This window comes from Marmota marmota, unplaced genomic scaffold (assembly GCF_001458135.2).
Source record: "Marmota marmota marmota unplaced genomic scaffold, marMar, whole genome shotgun sequence".
Taxonomy (NCBI): Eukaryota; Metazoa; Chordata; class Mammalia; order Rodentia; family Sciuridae; genus Marmota; species Marmota marmota.
Genome location: NW_026000211.1, coordinates 25,126,976 through 25,147,852, shown reverse-complemented (window position 1 = coordinate 25,147,852; position 20,877 = coordinate 25,126,976). Strand labels below are relative to the sequence as shown.

Below are 20,877 nucleotides of genomic sequence, written 5' to 3'. Positions count from 1 at the left end.
GAGGGAGGGAGGGAAGGAGAGAGGGAGGGAGGGAAAGAGGGAGGAAGAGAGAACTCATCTATACTTGCTCTCAGCCATCACCCCACAAATATGCCCAAACAGTGTTCTTTACTATCTGGTTCCCTCAGGGCCACCTACCGTCTTTTTCCCACCTTCCCTGGGTTGTACCTTCAGTAACCTGTACCCATAGAGAAGGGTGACCCTGGATGTTTTAAAATTTCATTTGTTAGCCAATGTAGAAACCCATTCTACATCTCCTAGAAGCTTAGAAAAGCAGCATGACGTTGTCACTTGTTCATCAAGAGAGGACCCCTGAAATGATACGGGACATATGAGGGGAGCCAGGATGTTTTTTGTCAATAGAAACTTATTTTTCCATTAATAATTATCCATTTTTCTGCTAGCAAAACTACCATCACAGGCATGCACTGTCAGTTTGCAGTTAGTTGACACACAACCTCTTCTACTGGACACAATAACAATTTGTGCCTAACATTTGACCCTCACAACAGCTCTAGGATTGGACAATTTTTATTCCCATTTTACAGATAAGGAAATGAGCACAGCAGGACAGTAACTTAATTAAGGTTATAGAGAGAAGGTTATAAATGACAGAGCTGGGATTCGAACCCAGGTCATAGGGCTTCACAGTCTAGCCTCCTGACACCACGCTCCTCTGCCGGGTTAGCACCAGAGTGATTCTCCACAAATGGCATTTGCCATTTTCTCCCTCTTTCAGTTTTTCATGTGATCTCTGTTCTTACTGTCATCCTTGTTGTACACCTTACATTTTCAAGACTCTCACTTGACAAGATGGGGTTGGTAATTACTAAACCTTCTCCATAAAAAGCACCAAGGGTAATAGATTCTAAGACATAAGTGGCCTCACCAACCCTTGTGGTCAACACAGAGCTTGGGACCTGAGCCCCAGTCTTGCCTGTAGAAGCTTTTAAGAAAAAGCTTACTACAAATAGAGGGGGTTGTTTCCTGTGAATGCTACACGCACATAGTTCAAATTGCACACTCTCGGCATGTGTGTGTGGTCTTGGGTCAGCCTGCTAGCACCCCAGCCGAGGCAGGGTTCTTGGAAGCATGAAGCACGTATCCCATTCTTTGTATTTTCAGGGCTTAGTACTGGTAGGTGCTCAATAACTATATTGAATGAATCAATAAAAGAACTAGTAAGAAGATCAATAAGTGTCAGGTCAAGAAAAGAAAGGAGGGCGAGTGGGAGGGGTGAGGGAGGGAAAAAAGAAGAGACGGGAAGGAGAGAGGAAGGAGAGACTGTCTTTATTCGGAGCTGGCTGCTCTTGCGTGTGCTCCCGTGTGTGCGGTCGGTCGGTCACTGGTGGGACTTTTAATGTGCTTGCCTCATCCCTTAGTGGTCATTGTTTCAGATGAGAAGATCCATCTCTGATGGCTGCAGGCCAGCTTGTCCTTCTGCCTGTGACATCCTCCCAAGAAAAAGTTCAAACATGACAGTAACAAGTAAAATTAGCATGGTTTGGATTCCATGTACCAGAAATCGTTACCATAAAGTGAATGACCCTAAATCCATACGGAATCTGAACACCTGAGCCTGCCCTTGTCGATCTACATCCCAGGATCCCAAGAAACCTCCAAGGAAAACTCTTATAAAAGTTGTCAAGAGCTTCTGGCAGGTTTTTATCATGGTCAGTCCTGGAAATAGTCTGTAATACAATAAGGTCTTTATAAAGCCATATTTCTCTTGTTAACTACTAAGATTCAAAGTTCCTAAGTTTAAATATTTCATTGATAATAATGGGTAACATATTTGTTGCATGGCAGGCATGATTTCTAAGTGCCATACAGATACTGTCTCATTTAATTCACATCACCGTCCCCAGGACAGCAAGGAGCAGAATTGAGGCAGACCACACACCAGTGACTTGTCTAAGTGACAGAATAAAACTCTGAACCCAGACTCCAGAGCTTATGCAGGAAACCATTCTCCTGTCCTGCCCTGTGACAGGTTTCATCCGGGATATGCCAAGACCTGCGGCTCTCTTTGTGACTTTGCCTTTCTTATTAATGTTGGTGCCTTAGCTTCAATGGCATCTGCTGAGCCCCACCCTGCCTCCCCGCCCACCTCGCTGCCTGTTCTCCCATTGAGTCTGAAAGGTCACAGGTACACACCCAACTTGAGATAGCATTTAGTTAGCTTCCCCTCTAACTTTTAGGAAGCGTTCCTTAAATGCTGCAGCCATTTTACAAGTCCATTTAACTTCACTTTCAATTTAACTTGGTATCATTTCAATTTCCTTTTCCTCAGCATTGTATCGCCCTGGGAATGAGAGTTGGAAATGTGCCTATCGTGAGCTGAGTCACATTTTTATGTGTCCCCTCCTCTTCAACCATTGTTTTCTTAAATTTTTGTTTAAAAAAAAAAAAAAAACTTGGTATTGTAAAAGGAAACACAAATGCAGAAACCCATATCAAACAAAGAATTCATTATATAGTTTGTATATATCACGAATTCCTACATAATGAATGGATATAAAGGAAGCAGCCTGTATCACCACCCAGCTTAAAGAATAGAATTTTGCCACATGACCCAGAAAACCTGTGACCCATCCCAATTACAGGCCTTGTCACCCTCCAAGTTAGCATTGTTAGCATTTTTCTAACATTGTAATAAAATCCTTGTGAATTTTTGAAAATTACAGATGGTTTTAAAACATTTTTCATGGTATAATTGACATATAATCAACAGCAATTTGATGTTTTCACGTATGTATTCAGTCTTGGAAACATCAACAGTCAAGACAGCAAATATATCCATTATCTCAGAGATTTCTTCCTACTTCTTTATAATCCCCTCCAATAGTATTCACTCCCATCATGTAACCACTGATCTTCTTTCTATCTCTATATTTTTATTTACATCTCCTAGAGATTTATATAAATGGAATCATACAATACTGTTTCTCACTGACTTCTTTAACTCAGCATTTCTATAAAATTTGTTCATATCATGTTATCATATCATGTTATTCCTTTTTATTGCTGAATAGTGTTCCATTTTATCCATTCAATTGTTGATATTTAGTTTTTCCAGTTTTTCATGATTACAAATAAAGCTGCTTGTGTACAAGTCTTTGGATGGCCTTATGCTTTTCTCTGAGTTGAAAGCGTAAGAGTAGAATGGGTAGATTATATGATATAAGCATGAGAGAAAATCTTTGCCAGTTTGGATTAGGCAAGAATTTCTTAATTATGATATCAAAAGCTTAATTTGTAGAAGTGGATAAATTTGACTTCAAATTAAAAGCTGCTATGTCACTGATGAGAAAATTAAAAGATAATCTATTTATACAAGGAGAAAATGTTTACAAAGCACATGTCTGATAAAGGGCTTCTATCTAGAATATAAAATAATATAATAAACTAAATAAGAAAACAACTAATCCAATTAAAAAATGGACAACAGATATGAGCAACAGTTCACTTAAGAAGATATTCAGATGGCAAATAAACACATGAAAAGATGCTCAAAATTGTAGTCATTAGGAAAATAGTAGTCATATTAAAACCACGATGAAATTTCACTGCATATACATTAAAATACCTAAAATTAGGAAAAACCTATTCCAAAATGCTGGTTAAGATGTAGAAGAACTGGAACTCTTATATAATGATGGTGGGATAATGAAATGTTGTAATCATTTTGGAAAATGGTTTGGTAGTTTCTTAAAAAGCTAAAAATGTGCCAGGTGCTGTGGCTCATACCTATAATCCCCATGGCTCGGGAGGCTGAGACAGGAGGATCCAAGTTCAAAGCCAGCCTCAGAAAAAGCAAGCCAAGCAACTCAATGAGATCCTGAATAAGTAAAATACAAAATAGGGTTGGCGATGTGGCTCAGTGATTGTGTGCTCTGAGTCTAATCCTGGTGCCAAAATAATTTAAAAAAAAAAAAAAGCTAAAAATGTATGCTGTTATAAATGTTTTTAAAAATCTGATCATTCATTTCTAGTATATAAAAATATAATTGGTATGATATATATTGATCCTATAATCTACAATCTTACTACATTTATTTATTAATTCTAATAGCTTTATTTTTTGGTAGAGTCCATTGGATTTTCTACTTGGACAATGGTGTTATTTGCAAATCAATACAGATTTACTTCCCCTTTTGAAACTAGACTGCTGCTGGTTGTTTTGTTTTGTTTTCTTGTCATATCACAGTAGCCATAGCCTTCAGTAAAACTTGGGTTAGAAGTAGTGACAGCAGATATACTTGCCTTTTCCTGACATCAGGGGGAAAGACACTTAGTTTTTCACTAATAAGTATGATGTAGGTTTTCATGGACACCCTTTATCAGTTAAGGAAACTCCTTTCTAGTTTACTGAGAACTTTTATCAGGATTTGGTGGAGTTTTTTAATGTTTTCTTTTTCTACCTCTATTTGAGCTGATAACATAGTTTTCTAAAATATGGTAAATTATATCACTAGATTTTCAAATGTTAAATAACTTCTACATTCTTTACATGGTGTAGTTTCCTTCATATATATTATTGTATTTGATTTGCTGAAATTTTGTCTAACTTATGTTTTAAATATTACTAATACACTTGATATCTAGGCTCCCAATCTGGTTTGTTAATGTCTGTGCTCTAAACTCCAGCTAAGCCAGCCATAGATGAATTTTCTCCATTTTAAATTTTATATGATTTGATTCCAAATCCTTGACAATCTAAGAGGCAACTCTATGCACACACGCACACCATATTTGTACAAGAGAGGGAGGGGGCCTGATTAAAGTTTATCAGAAACACAATGGGAGGTACAGTCCAAGTGACTTTTCCGTTTCTTGAAGGCAGCTCACATAAGACTAAGACTTAGGAAGTCTCAGTGTGACCTGGGGAGGATAAACACAGAAGAGAGACAGTGCGCACTGTCACGATGTGTTTTAGGGGAGCATGGTAAATATTGCTCTATCCCACCTATTGTTCCATGGGCCAGCCTTGACATAGCCATCTTGGACTTAAATATTGAGTCACTTCCCCAAGATGTGATGAGGGGAGAACAGGTTTAGGGAGTGATAACAAGAGAAGTTGGAGACAAGCAGGAAACAAACCCAGTGGGTTCCCCTGGGTTTGAAACATAGACTCAGAGAATATCAGTGGTTAACTAGGACTGTGGAGACCTAAGGCCACCTCATCCAGTTTACAGATAAGATAAGCAAGGCTAGACTGTAGAGATTATTAATCTGACAACGTACTTCTAATTTCTCCTCTAGATACATTCAGAAAATATTCTCTTCACCAAATTCGTTAGTAATTTACTTCCTTGGAGAAAACGCCTCATCACACGCACTCAGGCCTTAGGTTGGTAGAGACAATGGCACTTTGCACTGCCTGGGACTCTCACCACCCTGCTCACTCAACACTGCTAATTAGCTCTCACTTCTGGGGCCTTACCTACTCTTTGAATCATGCATTGCACTGTATAATTCAGGGAGCCCGCTGACTTGGGGAGAAGATAATGCCTCTGCAGATGGCTTCTAATCTCAGCTCTTCTATGGTCAGCCCTGAAGAACTCAGAATGGGTTCCAGATTTATCTCAACCTGAGATTATGCATTCACATCCACCTTCCACCTCCTGGATGAACTTTGGGAACTTTGTGGGAAGGCCCAGTGGGGATGAGCAAGGAAAAGGAAATGAGGAGAACCAAAGTCCTAAGAGCTTTCCCTTCCTCTTATCTTTCCCGATTTTCTTTCCCTAGGTAAGTGTTCAAATGCTCCAATCTCTAATTTTTTCGAAGAATGGTTAGTAGGATCTTTTTGTTTCAGCTTTCTGGGACACTGGACACTTTTTTAGCAGATGTGCATCACCCAGTGATCTCCAAAAAAACATCCTAATCTCTAAGCAATTCAAATTGTTAATCTGTTTATGGTTTCAGAAAGATTGATGAAGTGCCTGATTTAATCCCTGTACTGGATGTACCTGGCCCATTTATGGAACTGAGAATACAAAAGTCAAAGCAGATCCCTAAGCTTCTGTCTTATGTGACATACGTGGCTCACAATAAGATTATGTTGTTGAACCCCCTTAAGATAAGACTGTCTTTGTGATGGGATCTCTGATGCCTAGCACATGGTAGAAACACAGTAAATATTTACATAACAAACCTTTACATAGCACTGATCATGTCCCAAGACTATTCTAAAGACCTCAAAATATAAGGTCATACCTTCGTCACTCACTGTAAGGAAGATGCCATTATCTTCATTTCACAGATAAAAAAACAACTGAATGCACAGAGATTGAGCAAGTTGTCCAAGGTTACACTACTAGCAAAAGAGGAGCCAGAGTTTGAACCCAAGTGCACTGTCTCCAGAGGCCCTGTTCTTAACATTGCCTACAATACATTGACATTGAATTTCAGTCATTCATATTTTTGATGCTTGTGAGATTGTGATATAATTTATCATTAAAAAATGGGGACCACATGAAGTTTTCATTGATCTGAAGCAGTTGACACCAGACATCAGAATGTATCTTCTCTTTCTAAGGTACCTGCTATTTCTTTTTCTTCTTTTTCTTTTATATATTGATGTACCTTTGTTTTATTCATTTATTTATATGTGGTGCTGAGAATCGAACTCAGCGCCTCACACATGCTAGGCAAGCACTCTACCACTGAGCCATGACCCCAGTCCCCTGCTATTTCTTGATTCCATATTAGTTGATCCATAAAGAGTCATTTATTGCAGTATAACATTTACCCCCAAATTACCTTTAGAATCAAAAGGCACCTGTGCTTTTCTTACCACATATACAGAAAAATTAAAGAATCCTTTAATCATTTTGAATTTTGCCTTTTTGATACTCTATACTATATTGTACATCTGAAATAACACCTTTGCTCTTTAAGAACTGCTAATTTCAAACTTTACAGTATAAAAATGTGGAAGAGAAAACATTTTTATCTTTTGTTTTGATAGTGGGGTATTTTCTTATTTTAAAGTTTAAAAGTATAAATATATATTCATATTCATATATATTCATATGTACAGAATGAATGTATATATTAACTCAGTTTGAAAATATTTATATAGATTTTTTCACACACACACAGTGAGAGAGAGAGAGAGAGAGAGAGAGAGAGAGAGAGAGAGACTTGCATCTAACTTGTAGATTCTGGGTTAGCCATGAATACATATTAGATTTTGTGACTTCTCTAGCTTTTTAATGCACTACACAGTAAAACTCTATATTCTGCTTTTTTTTCCTACCCAATTAGTGGAACCTGCAATTATGTGAAAGTTGCTGCAGTGTTCTTAACTAATTACTTGACTCCGAATAATTCCCCATAGTATTCTAAATATAATTATTTAACTCCGGGTTGTATTTCTTTCTTCATTTAATATCTTTGTTGCTTTCCCTTCAAATTTCTTCTCCTGTCCTTTATTTTAAAATCTCTTTTGCTATGCATCTTTTTCTTCACTTCTGACCTACTGTAAATTATTACTAAGATTTTGTTAGTGCTTTCAAAGTGTCCTGTTTCCCACTTACTGCTGTAGATAGAGTAAGTAGAAAGCAGACACTTTTCGTGTTGACCCTGTCTCCTTTGGCACACCAAGTTGCCGTTGGTTATTAGATGCAATATCTGACAGATACTGCCCTCTGAAGATTTGAATTGCTTAGCCTCACCTTTGTGGAAAATTAGAAGCTAGACAAGTATTTTGCTCTTGCTTATGAAGATTTATTTCACTCATAATAAACATACTTATCCTGTTTTATTGCTACAAGATGTTTCTTGCTTCACACAAAATTATCTGGCACACTCTCTTACCCCACCTCATCCTTTTTCCTTTCTGTAGCCAGTCATTTATAAAAGTGTTGACCATGGATAGACCCTTTGGTCGCCAGTGGAAATGGTTCACAGTCGACAGCAGAAGTTAAGTATGTAATATTCACATACATATGTGTGTATCATTTTTAAGGAGCTATAGACAAGAGTCTGTCTTGAAGACATTCAAACTGAATATTTTTTAAATGCCAACATAGTATTGCACACTAGAAAGGGGGCCACAGATACTTATTGGCTTTTTTTTTTAAGTTTTTGTGGTGACAAAGCTACAGGAAGTAGCTTTTTGAGTGTTAAGGCAGCTTTTCCCCAGGGCCTTTAGTAACACCAAAATGGAATCAAAATTAGGGAAAGTACTAGACTTTGGCTATGTCTATACCAGGTTGGGGACTGTTAAGTAGTATATTTTTTGAGAAGATTTAGTGAGAACTGAGACTATCTTATTCTCCTTTCATTTTATCCAATTTCAAGTCAAAACTGGGTGAAGTCCAATTAAGTGCCATGGGACAGAACAGACGCAGGAACAGGTGGTTGGAGAATCATGCTACGCACTGGGTGGACAAAGCATCAGGTGCTTATCAAGGCTGGTGTGGAAGACAGGAGCCCTCCAGCGTGGTGCAGGGCCAGAGGCGGAGACCAGGAAACCCATTATAGCACATCATGGTGACATGACGACAGGAAGCCTGGGAACAAATGCTGTTTGGAGATTTGAGGGAGTTGCACAGGCTGTCAACAGTGAAGAAATCTGTCAGCAGACTGTTGAGGCCCAAAACCTGGGCTGTTAGTCAGAATTCCCAAGGAGCATTAAGGTCACAGCATTGTAGGAGGGCTAGTTGTAAGATGAGGTATGGTACCAGGAGAGGGATTCAGAAATGAGGGGCAAGACAGGCAGCGCAGAACTGCAGTTCACACAAGACAAGACCAAGACAGGGTTCTAGTCATTCCATCATTATAGTGAAATTATGTGAAGAAAAGGCAATTTGTCAACTGACTGACATTCATTATTGTTTACGAGTAGTGAAAAGGCCCTGCTTTGATTTGAAGAAGAAATAAAAAGCAAAACACCATCCTGGCACCCTTCAATACTAAATGCTGTCTTTACCTGCCTTCCCAAACCTAGTTGGGTTGGGGATTATCTGATTTTATTACCATGTCACTTCTTGCCTCCACTGGCATGGAAAATCTAGGTAACCACACAAGCAAATTTGATGGGGCTGCTGCCAGTGACTGAGACTTAATATGACTCAATGAGATCACCAACTGTGTGAAGCATTCAGAGATGTTGCCCACAGTGAGATACAACAGGAACCTTATAAAAGGGAAAGAAACTTCTCAATGTGCACTACATCGGCCAACTCTCTGAAAGCATGAGTTGTAATGCAGAACAAATTAAGTGCTTACTCTGATTTGATCTCAAACCATAGGCAGACGCTTAATTTTAAAAATATTCAGAAAGCATCAAGGAAATTAGTAGAGAAAACTAAGTCCAGACCAAAAATAAAAAATACTGAGGAGCAGAAGTGTTTCTTATTCAGGTGTTTGTCTACTTTTTGTCTAAAGCAGAGTTCAGCAAAATTTTTATGTAAAGGGTCAAGTTGTAAATATTGTAGGCTTTGCAGGACATACAGGCTGTGTCACAAGGACTCTGGTCTGCCCTTGGAGTGTGAAAACAGCAACAGACAAAACATAAATGAATGGGCATAGCTTTGTGTCAATAAAACTTTATTTGTAAAAACAGGCAGTGACCCATATTTTGACCATGGCCATAATTTGCCAACCCCTGGTCTAAAAATAAAAATAAGAAAGCAGTATTTCTACCCACAAATATGTGTAATGTACTGTTCCCATTGAACTGAGAAAAATATATATTAAAGGTAGCTACAAAAAGCAAAAGATAACCTTCGATGGTTATTCTTCATCCTTTTTCTTGGATGATGGCAATATTTATCATTTTGGTTCAGTTAATAATGTCCAAGTCCAAGTTATGTTTTTACCCAATACTAGAAGAAGATAAAAACATCCTGGGGGCATCTGACCTCCAGGAGTTCCTGGAATGTGACAATTAAATAAGCATGCAAAGCAGTAGCACAGGCATAATACCTTTGTATTGTGAGTAGTGTAGGAGACTTGCAAAGAAGGAACAGACTCCTGTGAACTGGAATAGTTTGGTCTTGATGGCAGGTTGGGGGTGGCCTTAGATGAACACTTGTAGGTCAGCACTTATTTTAAAGAGGACACAGAGAGGGGGATTTGGGGAGAGAAGAGGTGATAAGACCAGGATAAAGATATTCAGGGGGAAAATAAATAGTATTTCGAGGAAAGCAAGGTAACTAGGCTGGCCAGAGCAAGGTGATCATGCTGTCTCTATCTCCTCTTCCAGAACTTGGAGATAATGGTAGGACAGCCATGAGGATTTTAAAAGTCAATATTTATAAAACACCTAAAGCAGTTCCTGACACATAGTAAATATATGAATATTTGAATAGTTGTCAAATAAATAAATACATACTGGAGGTAGAGGTAGTGGTTTTTTTAATGAGATATAGCAAGATGGAGTCGGATTGAGGACAGAATAATTTTCCAAGGATTGTGTAGCTACATAGTCAAGAACCTGTCGTATGCACTACCTTCAGGACAATGGTCATACAATGGCATATGTGATTGTCCCCGATCCTAAATGACTGATTTATGAGAAATCTAAAGGTTATTCACAATTTTCAGAATACAGTGCCACTGAAGGTGTCTGGAAGCCAAGCTGGAGGGCCATTTCATGGGAGAAACTGAGGGTGGATTTTGCACATGGGTGGGAGGTACTAGTATAGACCCCCCACATGCACACAGCCCAAAGGCAGAGGGGGCTTAAGATGAAGGCTTGTAAATCATTAGCACAGGGTGATCACCAGAATGTTGAGACAAGGGAATTGGGAGAGAGACAGAGCAGGACGTAGAGTCGTGGAGTCATGAATTTCTTCAACCTTCATTTATCTGGAAGAGAGAAAAAGCTACTAGGGACCTGAATCTAGGAGAGGAAGAAGGATATAGAGACTCTCTACCTCCTGCTTCCCGGGAAGTCTGAGTCAAGTGTGAGTTTCCTAGCAGGACGGAGTGTGAAGCTGTTAAGTGCACAGTAGTCCAAGTGAACAGATTTTTCCCATCTTGAGCAGACCCTGCAGAGCCACAAACAATGCTGCCTTATGTGTCCTGCTCAATCTGGTCACAGGATACCTGTGGGAATTTCTTTCCTGCCTCTGAGAAGCGGCTTCCCTGAGACTTGGCAGGGAGGCAGCTGCAAGGAATGCTTCTGACTGCGGGTACATTCCAGCCCAGGATGGTGTCCCAGACATTTTCCTTTTAATGAAGCCCCAGTTATTTTTCCTCTCTCTCTCTCTCTTTTTTTTTTTTTTTTTTGGTAATGAAAGGTCATTACAAGTGTAACATAATGGGGCCCTGGCTGTGTTTCATTAACTTTTAATTTAAGCTGTTAGTATGGAATTAGTTAGCAGACTGGTGAATCAATTGGCTAGCCAGTGGGATTCCATCTTAACAAGGAGGGTACTGTGTGTTTCTGATGCTCCCCGTGTGTGTGAGTGTACTATAAAGAACAGTGCTGTTTGTTCAGACTGTGATCCTGAGCCACAGTCTTTGCCCCGGCTTTTGTGAATGGTTCCAAGTCGATGCCTTGGCTAGAACAAATTGCACATCCTCTGACACTTATCTTTTTGGCAAATACAAGTTTGGATCACCGAATAAATCCAAGGGACATTCGTTTTTCATGCTGATGAACTCAAGGACATTCAGAGTCACACCGGAACAATGTACTCTGAACATGGTAAGGAATTTGAACATTTGCTCTTTAACCCAGAGGTTCTCCATATTTTGGAAAAGCAGTAGCTCATTGGAAATTCTGCAGAAGTCTTCTAAGAGTTCCCATATGTACTTCAGGAATTGAATTATTTCCCTCCTCATTCCCACATTCCACTGCAGGCTTAGGAGATTGACAGCTATTGTTCTAGGTCTTGCCTATTGCCCTCTTCCTGGTTAATGATCTCAGTCTCAAATCTAAAGTCCAGTCCTCTCAAATGAAACTGGTGGTAAAAGAGGAAGGGCCAGGATTCACCTACTGGTTCTACAATAAAGGACAGAGTCAATTCTAATACATCTTGGAGATTTATGTAGTTGTTTTTTATTGTTTTTGTTTTGGGGGGAACGTACTGGGGATTGAACTCAGGGGCATTCAATCACTAAGCCCCAGCCCCAGCCCTATTTCATATTTTATTTAGAGACAGGGTCTCAATGAGTTGCTTAGCACCTCGCTTTTGCTGAGGCTGGCTTGAACTCGTGATCTTCCCGTCTCAGCCTCCCAAGCCCCTGGGATTACAGGTGTTTGCCACCATGCCCAGCTCATGTAATATGTTAAAACCAATTTAAAAGAAGAGTGTTGTTCAAGTAGCATCGGACAAACATATAGGAAAATGAATAGAGGGCGAGAGATGGCATTATAATCCACATTAACATTTTAGAAAATGGAATACTGTGTAGCCAATAGAAATAACTCAAATAGTAAGGTAGAAACATACTGACTGCCACAGAAATGTGTTCACCAAGACTGTACATTTAAAAATCAGTAAATGTGGGGAAGTTTGAAACTCCTACCTTCAGGAGTTGAACCTGGAGCTGGTGTGCACCCACGTCCAATTGGGGCCTGGCATCCTCTCCTCTGCCCTGGCGGAGCCCTGCTCCTGCCCCTAGTGAAGATGGGCTCAGCCAAGAGCGTCCCAGTCACCCTACCTTGGGCTCCACCACACAACAAGCATCGAGCAGAGGAGCAGACTCTCGTCCTTCTAGTGCAGGCATTCCAGACACTCCCATCCAGGTGGAGAGCTCTCCACAGTCAACCCTACCAGCAGGAGAACAGCTCAAAGGTCCAAAACAGGCCCAGGACTCAGATCCCCACTCTCCTTGGCATTGGTGTCCTTGACATTGCATGGATACCTATGAAGACCAGCAGTGAAGACCCTCAGAGTCCACTGGTAAAAGAGCCGAGTGAAATATCTGAGACTGAAGCCTCTAAATCAAATCTTCCCCCAGAATCTATTCTGCCCCTGGGAGTACCTTCATCTTTTAAACTAGATCTGCCTCTGGATACTCAGTTATCCCTTGAGGACCAGCTGCCACCTTGGAATGACACTGAGCACCCTTCCAAACAGGTGTCTTCCCAGGAGGATGCAAGATATCCCACAGAAACCCCTGTGGCCAGCCAGAGCTCAGATAAGCCCTCAAAAGACGAGAGTCCCCCATCTTCATGTTCTCAACACAATAGTTGGAAACCAAACAACACAGTCTTAGGGAGATCTCCCCTCACCATCCTGCAGGATGACAACTCCCCTGGGACCCACAGCGTTCGTGCCCTTCTTCCCTAAATGAAAATGTTAGGTGATTAAAGGAAGGAGTCATTCTTGGAACTGGATGACTTCTGAAAACTGGAGGAGGAGCACGGGAGCAAGGCCAGGACCATGACAAGGAAACTCTGCACTTTGCTTTGGTAGAGAGCTAAGCCCGGTGTGGCCCCTACACTGGATTCACCCAGGGCCTGGTGATATTCTGTTTCACCCCTTCTTTCCCAGGGAGACTGATGAAAGGCTTGTTTTCTTTGATTCCTCCTAAACTACCAATTCTGGGACTTAGAACTTTGTCAGACTTTCTTTTTGTCTTCTATATTTCTTGGGTATTAAAGGAAGTGATTTTTAAATGATGTTGTTAAAAGACCAAAAAAAAAAAAAAAATGTACCAGCAGTAGATGTACCATGAAGTACAAACCAATTTTAATTTTGGAATATTTCAGAATATTATATATGCACACATATATAAGTCAGCAAAAAAGAAAAAAATGGATGGGTAAGCTATGGGTAGTGATACCGCAGGTGGTTTTCACTTTCCTTTTGAAGTGTTTAAAAAATTAACTTGTATAATTTAAAATTATTACATGAAATGTACTACCTTCTCCTGGAGCAGGAGAAACAATCTAGGGGTTAGGAAAACAAGAAAAGCTTAATGGGAGTCCCAAGGCAAGATGCAAATATCCCAGCAGGAGGTTCACGCCTGATGATCTTACAGCCTGCCCCTGTATTCTGCATCCTGAAGTTCCACATCTACAGATTCGACTAATCACAGATTGAAAATATTTGAGAAAAAAAAAATTGATTCTGCCCTGAACATGTATAGATTTTTTGTTTTCTTGTCATTATTCCCTAAATAATATAGTAGGACACCTATTTACCTATCATTTATATATTATTAGGTATTTATAAGTAAACTAGAGTCGCTTTAAAGTACACTAGAGAATGTATATAGGTTATATGCAAATATTATGATATTTTATATAAGGGACTTTTGTATCAGAGAGTTTTGGTATCTATGGAGAGTCCTGAAACCAATCCCCATGAGTACCAAGGGAAAACGCTACTAAAGTCCATACATCAAAGCTAGCTTTCTTCCTATTCATCCATCCATCCAATTCTCCATTATGTGTATTTGCTTAACTCGTTTTTTTAAAAGAGATAAAGGCTCTGTATTTTAAAGAAATGTTTGTACTTTGCCTGTAATATTTTTTCCCAGTCAGAAAGCTAAATAGCTTTCCTGTCAGTTCATTCATGAAATTATTTATCCACTTTTTTCAAAATTATATTCAGAACCTCCTCTAAGCTATGTTTGGTAGGAATTCTTCATATATTTCCATTGTTCATGTTTTCTGTTTTCAATTATTTTATGTGTGTCCTTGAGTACAACAAGTCAAGAGAAACTACTTACAATCTTGATTTGTAGTAAATGCAGTTTCTCTAGAAGTGCTATTGAAACTTTATCTTAAGATTTAATATTTTTTTTCAAGAAGGGTAAATTATAATAAATTGGTAAAATTATCTAAACTTGCACTGTCTGATATAGCAGCTATTAACCAGATGTGGCTATTTAAGTTTGAAGTTAGTTAAATTTAAAATTCAATTCCTCAATCATTCTGGCCACATTTCAGGTACCCAACATCCATATGTGTCCGGTGGCTACCATATTGGACAGTGCAGATACAGAACGTTACTTCATCACAGAAAGCTCTTTTGGACAGTTATGGTCTTAAATGTTGAGGCCACTTGTGTATAAGAAAGTATTTTTCCACACTTTTTCTCTTCATTTATTAAGAATTCAGATATTTATTGGTAGTTTACTTTCTTTTATTTCCCCTTTCCCTGAGCGCTAAGCTGTCTGAGAAATAAGCCTGGAGAATTTCAGTAGCACCTGCCCCAGAGAGCAGGCATCAAAGGACCAAGTCAACCCATTTACACACTTCTGTGTATTTATATAAATGTGGTTAAATATTAATTTTAAATGGTTGTAAGTGAGACTTGAGGATTGCAAGAACAACATAAACTCTGTTTAACTTTACTTAGAACATGTTCAGTAATGTTAAATTGTTGAACTCTAATCTGGCTTCTCTGTTAGGTAGGCAGCTCTTACTGGGTTTTGCTATGTGGCATATGATGACAAAAACCTCCATGATTTTTAACAAGCATTGCTCAATCCCACAGACAGAAGGCAAAATGACCTAATTCCCACTTTTTGTTTCAGTGGAAACTTAAAAACTAAATCACAACCTAGGAATTTTCCAAAGTCCTTTGCAATTACATTGAACTGGATCTTCCTTAGGAAAATGTCTAGAAAAGCAGAATATATTACAGTTATCATTCTATTTTCCTTGGGTTTAAAGCCTACGTTACTTTTTAAGGTGAAAATATATTTTTAATGTGAAAAAAATTATGTCCACAAAATGTGTAATAAACCAATCTTCAGTTTAACAAGTAATTTTAATGGGAAGACCTGTATACTGTCTTAAAATGGATGTAGGTTTTCTTATTCAAGTATGTTGAGGCCAATAGCTCAGGAGATGACCACCATTGAAAAGATAGTTCATTATACACAGATCCCAAGAGGAGGGGGGCACACCATATCACACAGGGTCACAGAGGAGAGCACCAAGGTCTGTCAGGAGACAGAAAGAATGAAGGTAAACCTGGGCAAAAGCCTTTACTGTGATTGTCATGGGAACGGACAGAAGCCCGTGTGCAGATTTAGGGTTGGCCAGTTGGAATGTTCCAGCAGGCTCTTAGGCACAAGGCTGTCTTTAGTAGTCAGGTGCCTTGCCCTGATAGCAGAGGTAGTGGGGACTCCAGATTGGTTAGTTTGCATATGAAAGTCACCTTCAAAGGCAAGTTTACCATCTCTAGGAATTGTCTAACCCCAGGAGGGGAAGTCTCCCTAGAGTCAGCAAGGCTTCAGATATCAAAGCATCAAAAATCCAGAAAATAAAAAAAGTACAATTACCTCACCAAAGAAGATATGCAAATGACAAACAAGTACGGGAAAATATAACCAATAGCATTGGTTGTTAGGTCATTAATTTAAATACAAATTAAAACACCAATGATAAAGCACTCGATACCAATAAGAATAGCCAAAAGAAAAAGAACACACTACCAAATGCTGATGAGAATGTGGAGCAACAGGAACCTTCATTCATTGCTGGTGGGAATGCAAAAAGCTACACCTTAGAATAAGGCAGTTTCTTACAAAACTATACATACTCTTATCCTAGGATCCAGCAGTTGCACTCCTTGGGATGTACCCAAAAGAACTGGAAACTTAGGTCCACACAAAACCTGACACAGACATCTTCAACACTTGATTCATAATTATCAAACTTGGGAGTAACCAAGATGCCCTATAGTAGGTGAATGGTTGAATTGTAGTCTAACCAGACTATAAAATATTATTCAGGGGGCTGGGATTGTAGCTCAGAGGTAGAGCGCTCACCTACCATGCATGAGACACTGGACTCAATCCTCAGCACCACATAAAAATAAAATAAAGATATTGTGTCCACCTGTAACTAAAAAAAAAATAAATATTAAAAAAGAGATATTATTCAGCACTAAAAATATATGAACTATCAAGCCATGAAAAGACATGGAGGAAACTTAAATGCATATTACTAAGTGAAAGAAGCCAATCGGAAAAGGCTACAGACTGTGAGCCCAACTACACGATACTCTGGAAAAGGTCAAACTATGAAGGCAGCAAAAGGATCAGGGTTATCAGAGGCAAGGAGGATAAAGCAGCTGAGCACATAGGATTTTAGGGACAGTGCTACTCTCTATGACACTATAATGATGGGTATAAGTTATTATAAATTTTCCAGAACCTATAGAATTTCCAACCCAACAATGAATTCTCATGAAAACTATGGATTTGGGGAGATGATTGTCAATATAAGTTCAGCCATTATAACAAATATGCCACTCTTCTTGAGGATGCTGACTATAGGGGAGGCCGTGCCTTATGTGGGGGCAAGGGATATATGGGAATTGTCTGTACTTTCCATTTGATATGAAACTAAAATTCTGAAACATAAAGTTTAATTTTGAAAAATAATAAATAGTTATCACCTAGGTAAAAAAAAAATTAAATAAATAGAACTTTGCCACCTTTACTGGGGGCGGGGGGCTCTACCATTAAGCCACATCCCCAGCCCTATTTTGTATTTTATTTAGAGACAGGGTCTCATTGAGCTGCTTAGCACCTCACTTTTGCTGAGGCTGGCTTTGAACTCCAGATCCTCCTGCCTCAGACTCCAGAGCCACTGGGATTACAGGAGTGCACCACCACACCCAGCCCCACTCCCTTTTATGTTTTATTTTGAGACAGAGTCTTACTGTATTGCTGAAGCTGGCCTCAAATTTGTGATCCTCCTGCCTCAGGCTCCGAAGTAGCTGGGATTACAGGTGTGTTCTGCTTCGATGGTTTAACCTTTTTCTTTTTAGCCCTGTCCCTCAATTAGGAGGTAAACTGTTGTCCTGATTTCTGAGATGCTTCCTTCATTTCCTTTATATGATATGATCTAGGTATACCTTTCTAAATAATAAAGTTTCATTTTCCTGGCTTGGGACCTTAGATGAGCGTAATCATAACATATATATTCATTTGTTTCTTGCTTCTTTTGCTAAAAATGTTATGAGATTCATAAATATTTTTGTGTTGATTAGCATTCTAAATCTCAGCATTAACTGGACACATAACTGGGACATTACATCACCTTTAGGAAAACAACTCAAATTAACACATTCTATTGTGCAATGGGAAGAGTCGGGCAGGAGGAAATGTAGAAAGAAAACTGTCAATCAGTTCACTGATTTGTTTCAAAACATTTTTATGTCTATAATTTTTGCAAGTATTTAAATTTTTCAGAGTTCTACAGCAGGGTAGAAAGACACATGAAAGGGTGGTGCTGATAATTTGAGTGCAGACATTGTTGTGTTACATTTCCGGTTTAAAGTATTCAAGTTGAGTAGCTTAACTAACTAGCAAAATGCACTGCCTCTTCAGGAGACCATTTCTTCCTGGGCTGGGAAAGAGAAAGAGTCCAGTCTGATCTGGTAGGTGACTTGTTCTGTTTTATTTTTAGTAATTTAGGAATTTCAACCATCTGGAGTTTATGTTGTCATATAGTATAAGGTGTGTATTGAAATTTATTTTTTCCTGAGTTCATGACTAATCTGTGCTTTCTTACTGAGTTGAAATGGCACCTTTATCATTCTCTAAATTATTCATGCTTATGGCTGCTTCTGATTTTCTTTTCTATGCCACTGACCTCTTGGTCTATACTTGAGCCAATATCATGCTCTTTTAATTATTGTACCTTAAAAATTGGTTAGCATCTGGTAATAGAGATGTATCACATATATACACACACACTGAGTATTCATTTCTACTGTTTACTTTTAGATAAACTTTTGCATGCCTATGTTAATTTTAGAAAATTAGGCCATTGTAACTTTGAGGTATGATTTAAAACTCAAATTTGATTTTGTGGAAACTGACCATCTTTAAATCACTGACTGTTATCATCCATGAAAATGACTGTTTCTTCATTAATTCTCCTCTTTCAGTGAAGTTTATTATAGTCTTTATATAGACCTTGTATATTTCTGATTCCATATTCCTATTTACAGTGGATATTAGGCCTGTTATTTGCCATCAACAATTGGCATCCAGCACCACCATAATGATTCCCAAAGCACTCTATTCCCACTACCATTGGGACCTCAGCGGATGCATATTTGTAGTGCTGACCTAATCTTTCTCTCCTCTGCAGTGACCTCTGCCCATCCAAAGTCCAAAGGAATTCTCCAAACAGGTGCCCTCCAGAGTGTCCTATCTTTAAATTAACCCCTTTATAATTATCCTACCACCACTATAAGTCTTCTTTGGGACCCTTCTAGGTTTTAAAACCAGGTGTTGATTCTCTGATTGAAATAATTCTAAAGAATATTTTGAGGGCTGGGATTGTGACTCAGCGCTAGAGCACTCGTCTAGCACGTGTGAGGCCCTGGGTTCGATCCTCAGCACCACATAAAATTAAATAAATAAAATAAAGGTATTGTGTCCAATTACTTCTAAAAAAAATAAATTGAAAACAAAAAAGAATATTTTAAGCTCTAGGTCATGAACTATTAACAAAAAAAATGCCTTATAGAGAATGGGATTGTGGGGAAGGAGGAAGGAGGCAATGTATTTCCCTACCGTTTTCTTTTTTCTTCAAATAAGTACTGCTTTAAATAAATAAATCTTCTTCTTAAAAAAGCACCTTCCCCCTCCCAAGATAAGTTCTGCTGTAGAGGAGGAACAATTCATGGGAATACCAAGGACGGTAATTCTTATTTTTGGGGATCATGAAACTCTTCAGAAACATGATGGAAACTGTGAAAACTTTCCCCTGAAGAATGTACAATGCACATAGATCAACGCTAAATAGGATTTCAGAGATTGGAAGGCCACTGCATTCCAGCAAGATTAGCATCTCAGCTAATTGGTGGCTAGTAAGGCAAATGTCACTCACTAGACACCTGCAGAGGGCTGTGGTGCTCTTAGCCTTTGGGTATGCCTCATATTGCATCACAGGGCAGAGGCCACCTCCCAAGAGTCACTCTGAATAACTAATTTTAGAGCAAAAATTTCCTCCAAACTAGGTTGCTAAAAAATAAGTAAGTTGGGGCTGGAGTTGTAGCTCAGTGGTAGAGCACTTGCCTTGTACGTGTGAGGCACTGTGTTCTATTCCCAGCACCGCATACAAATAAGCAAATAAAATAAAGGTCCATCAACAACTAAAAAAAAAAAATTTAAATAAGTAAGTCAATCATGAGTGATTTTATATGCTATCAAATAAGTTGAGGAAAGTTGTTAGAACTAGTCTAAGAATATTGCTAAGTAAAAGAAATGATCTTTAGTCGATAGCCTCCTGCCCCCATTTCTGAGTCTTCCCCTCACCTACTGCCGCAGTCCGGCTGCAGCAAAATAACCGGGGGGTGACGAATAACTTGTGTACGTTGATACAGCAGGAGTGGGAGCCGTTTATTGCAGGACAGGAGCAGTATTTATACATTCCACACAGCTTATCTAATTAGCATAAACTAGATACATCAGTCAACCAATCAGGAATCTCTACACCTAATAGCTCGGTTTTGTTACTTCTCAAACCACTCCCTCTGACATTTTGCCAGGCACCATCCAGACTTGTTTACGAACTTTAACATTCCCCTGGCAAAATGCCAGGTGTTATTTTGACTTGTTTACAGACTCTAACATTTCCCCCTTTTGTTTAATTTAAATAACGACCATAGTGGTTTTTACAGAAACACCATAAATAACCTGCTACAAACAGAAAGGGAGGATACAAAATGCCACAATACCAAGCCAATTGATGGCTCCATGCAAGAAGCCCTTGGAAAAATTATACCAGCAATGACACCGTTAGCAAAGATATAGATTACAGTTTGTTGTCTCAGTCCAGGTAAAGCAGTGTCTCAATAGATTAACTCACAGTCCAGGTAAATCACAGTCCAGGTAAGTTCTGCAGGCAGCTAGCTTAAATCACAGTCCAGGTAAGTTCTGCAGGCAGCTAGCTTAATCTGTAGCAGCAGAAACAGCAACAGCTCC

The 20,877-nt window shown here is 39.0% G+C and overlaps 2 protein-coding genes across 6 annotated transcripts in view; both read left to right on the top strand.

Annotated features, from left to right (window-relative positions):
- Positions 1-20,877, top strand: part of Palld (palladin, cytoskeletal associated protein) — a 372,211-nt gene that overhangs the window by 234,267 nt on the left and 117,067 nt on the right. The gene's annotated exons all lie outside the window — the stretch shown is intronic.
- Positions 7,038-16,766, top strand: LOC125612834 (cell division cycle-associated protein 3-like). Its single transcript, XM_048791705.1, has one exon. It carries the CDS (start codon positions 12,468-12,470, stop codon positions 13,257-13,259), a length of 792 nt encoding a protein of 263 aa, XP_048647662.1. The 5' UTR covers positions 7,038-12,467; the 3' UTR covers positions 13,260-16,766.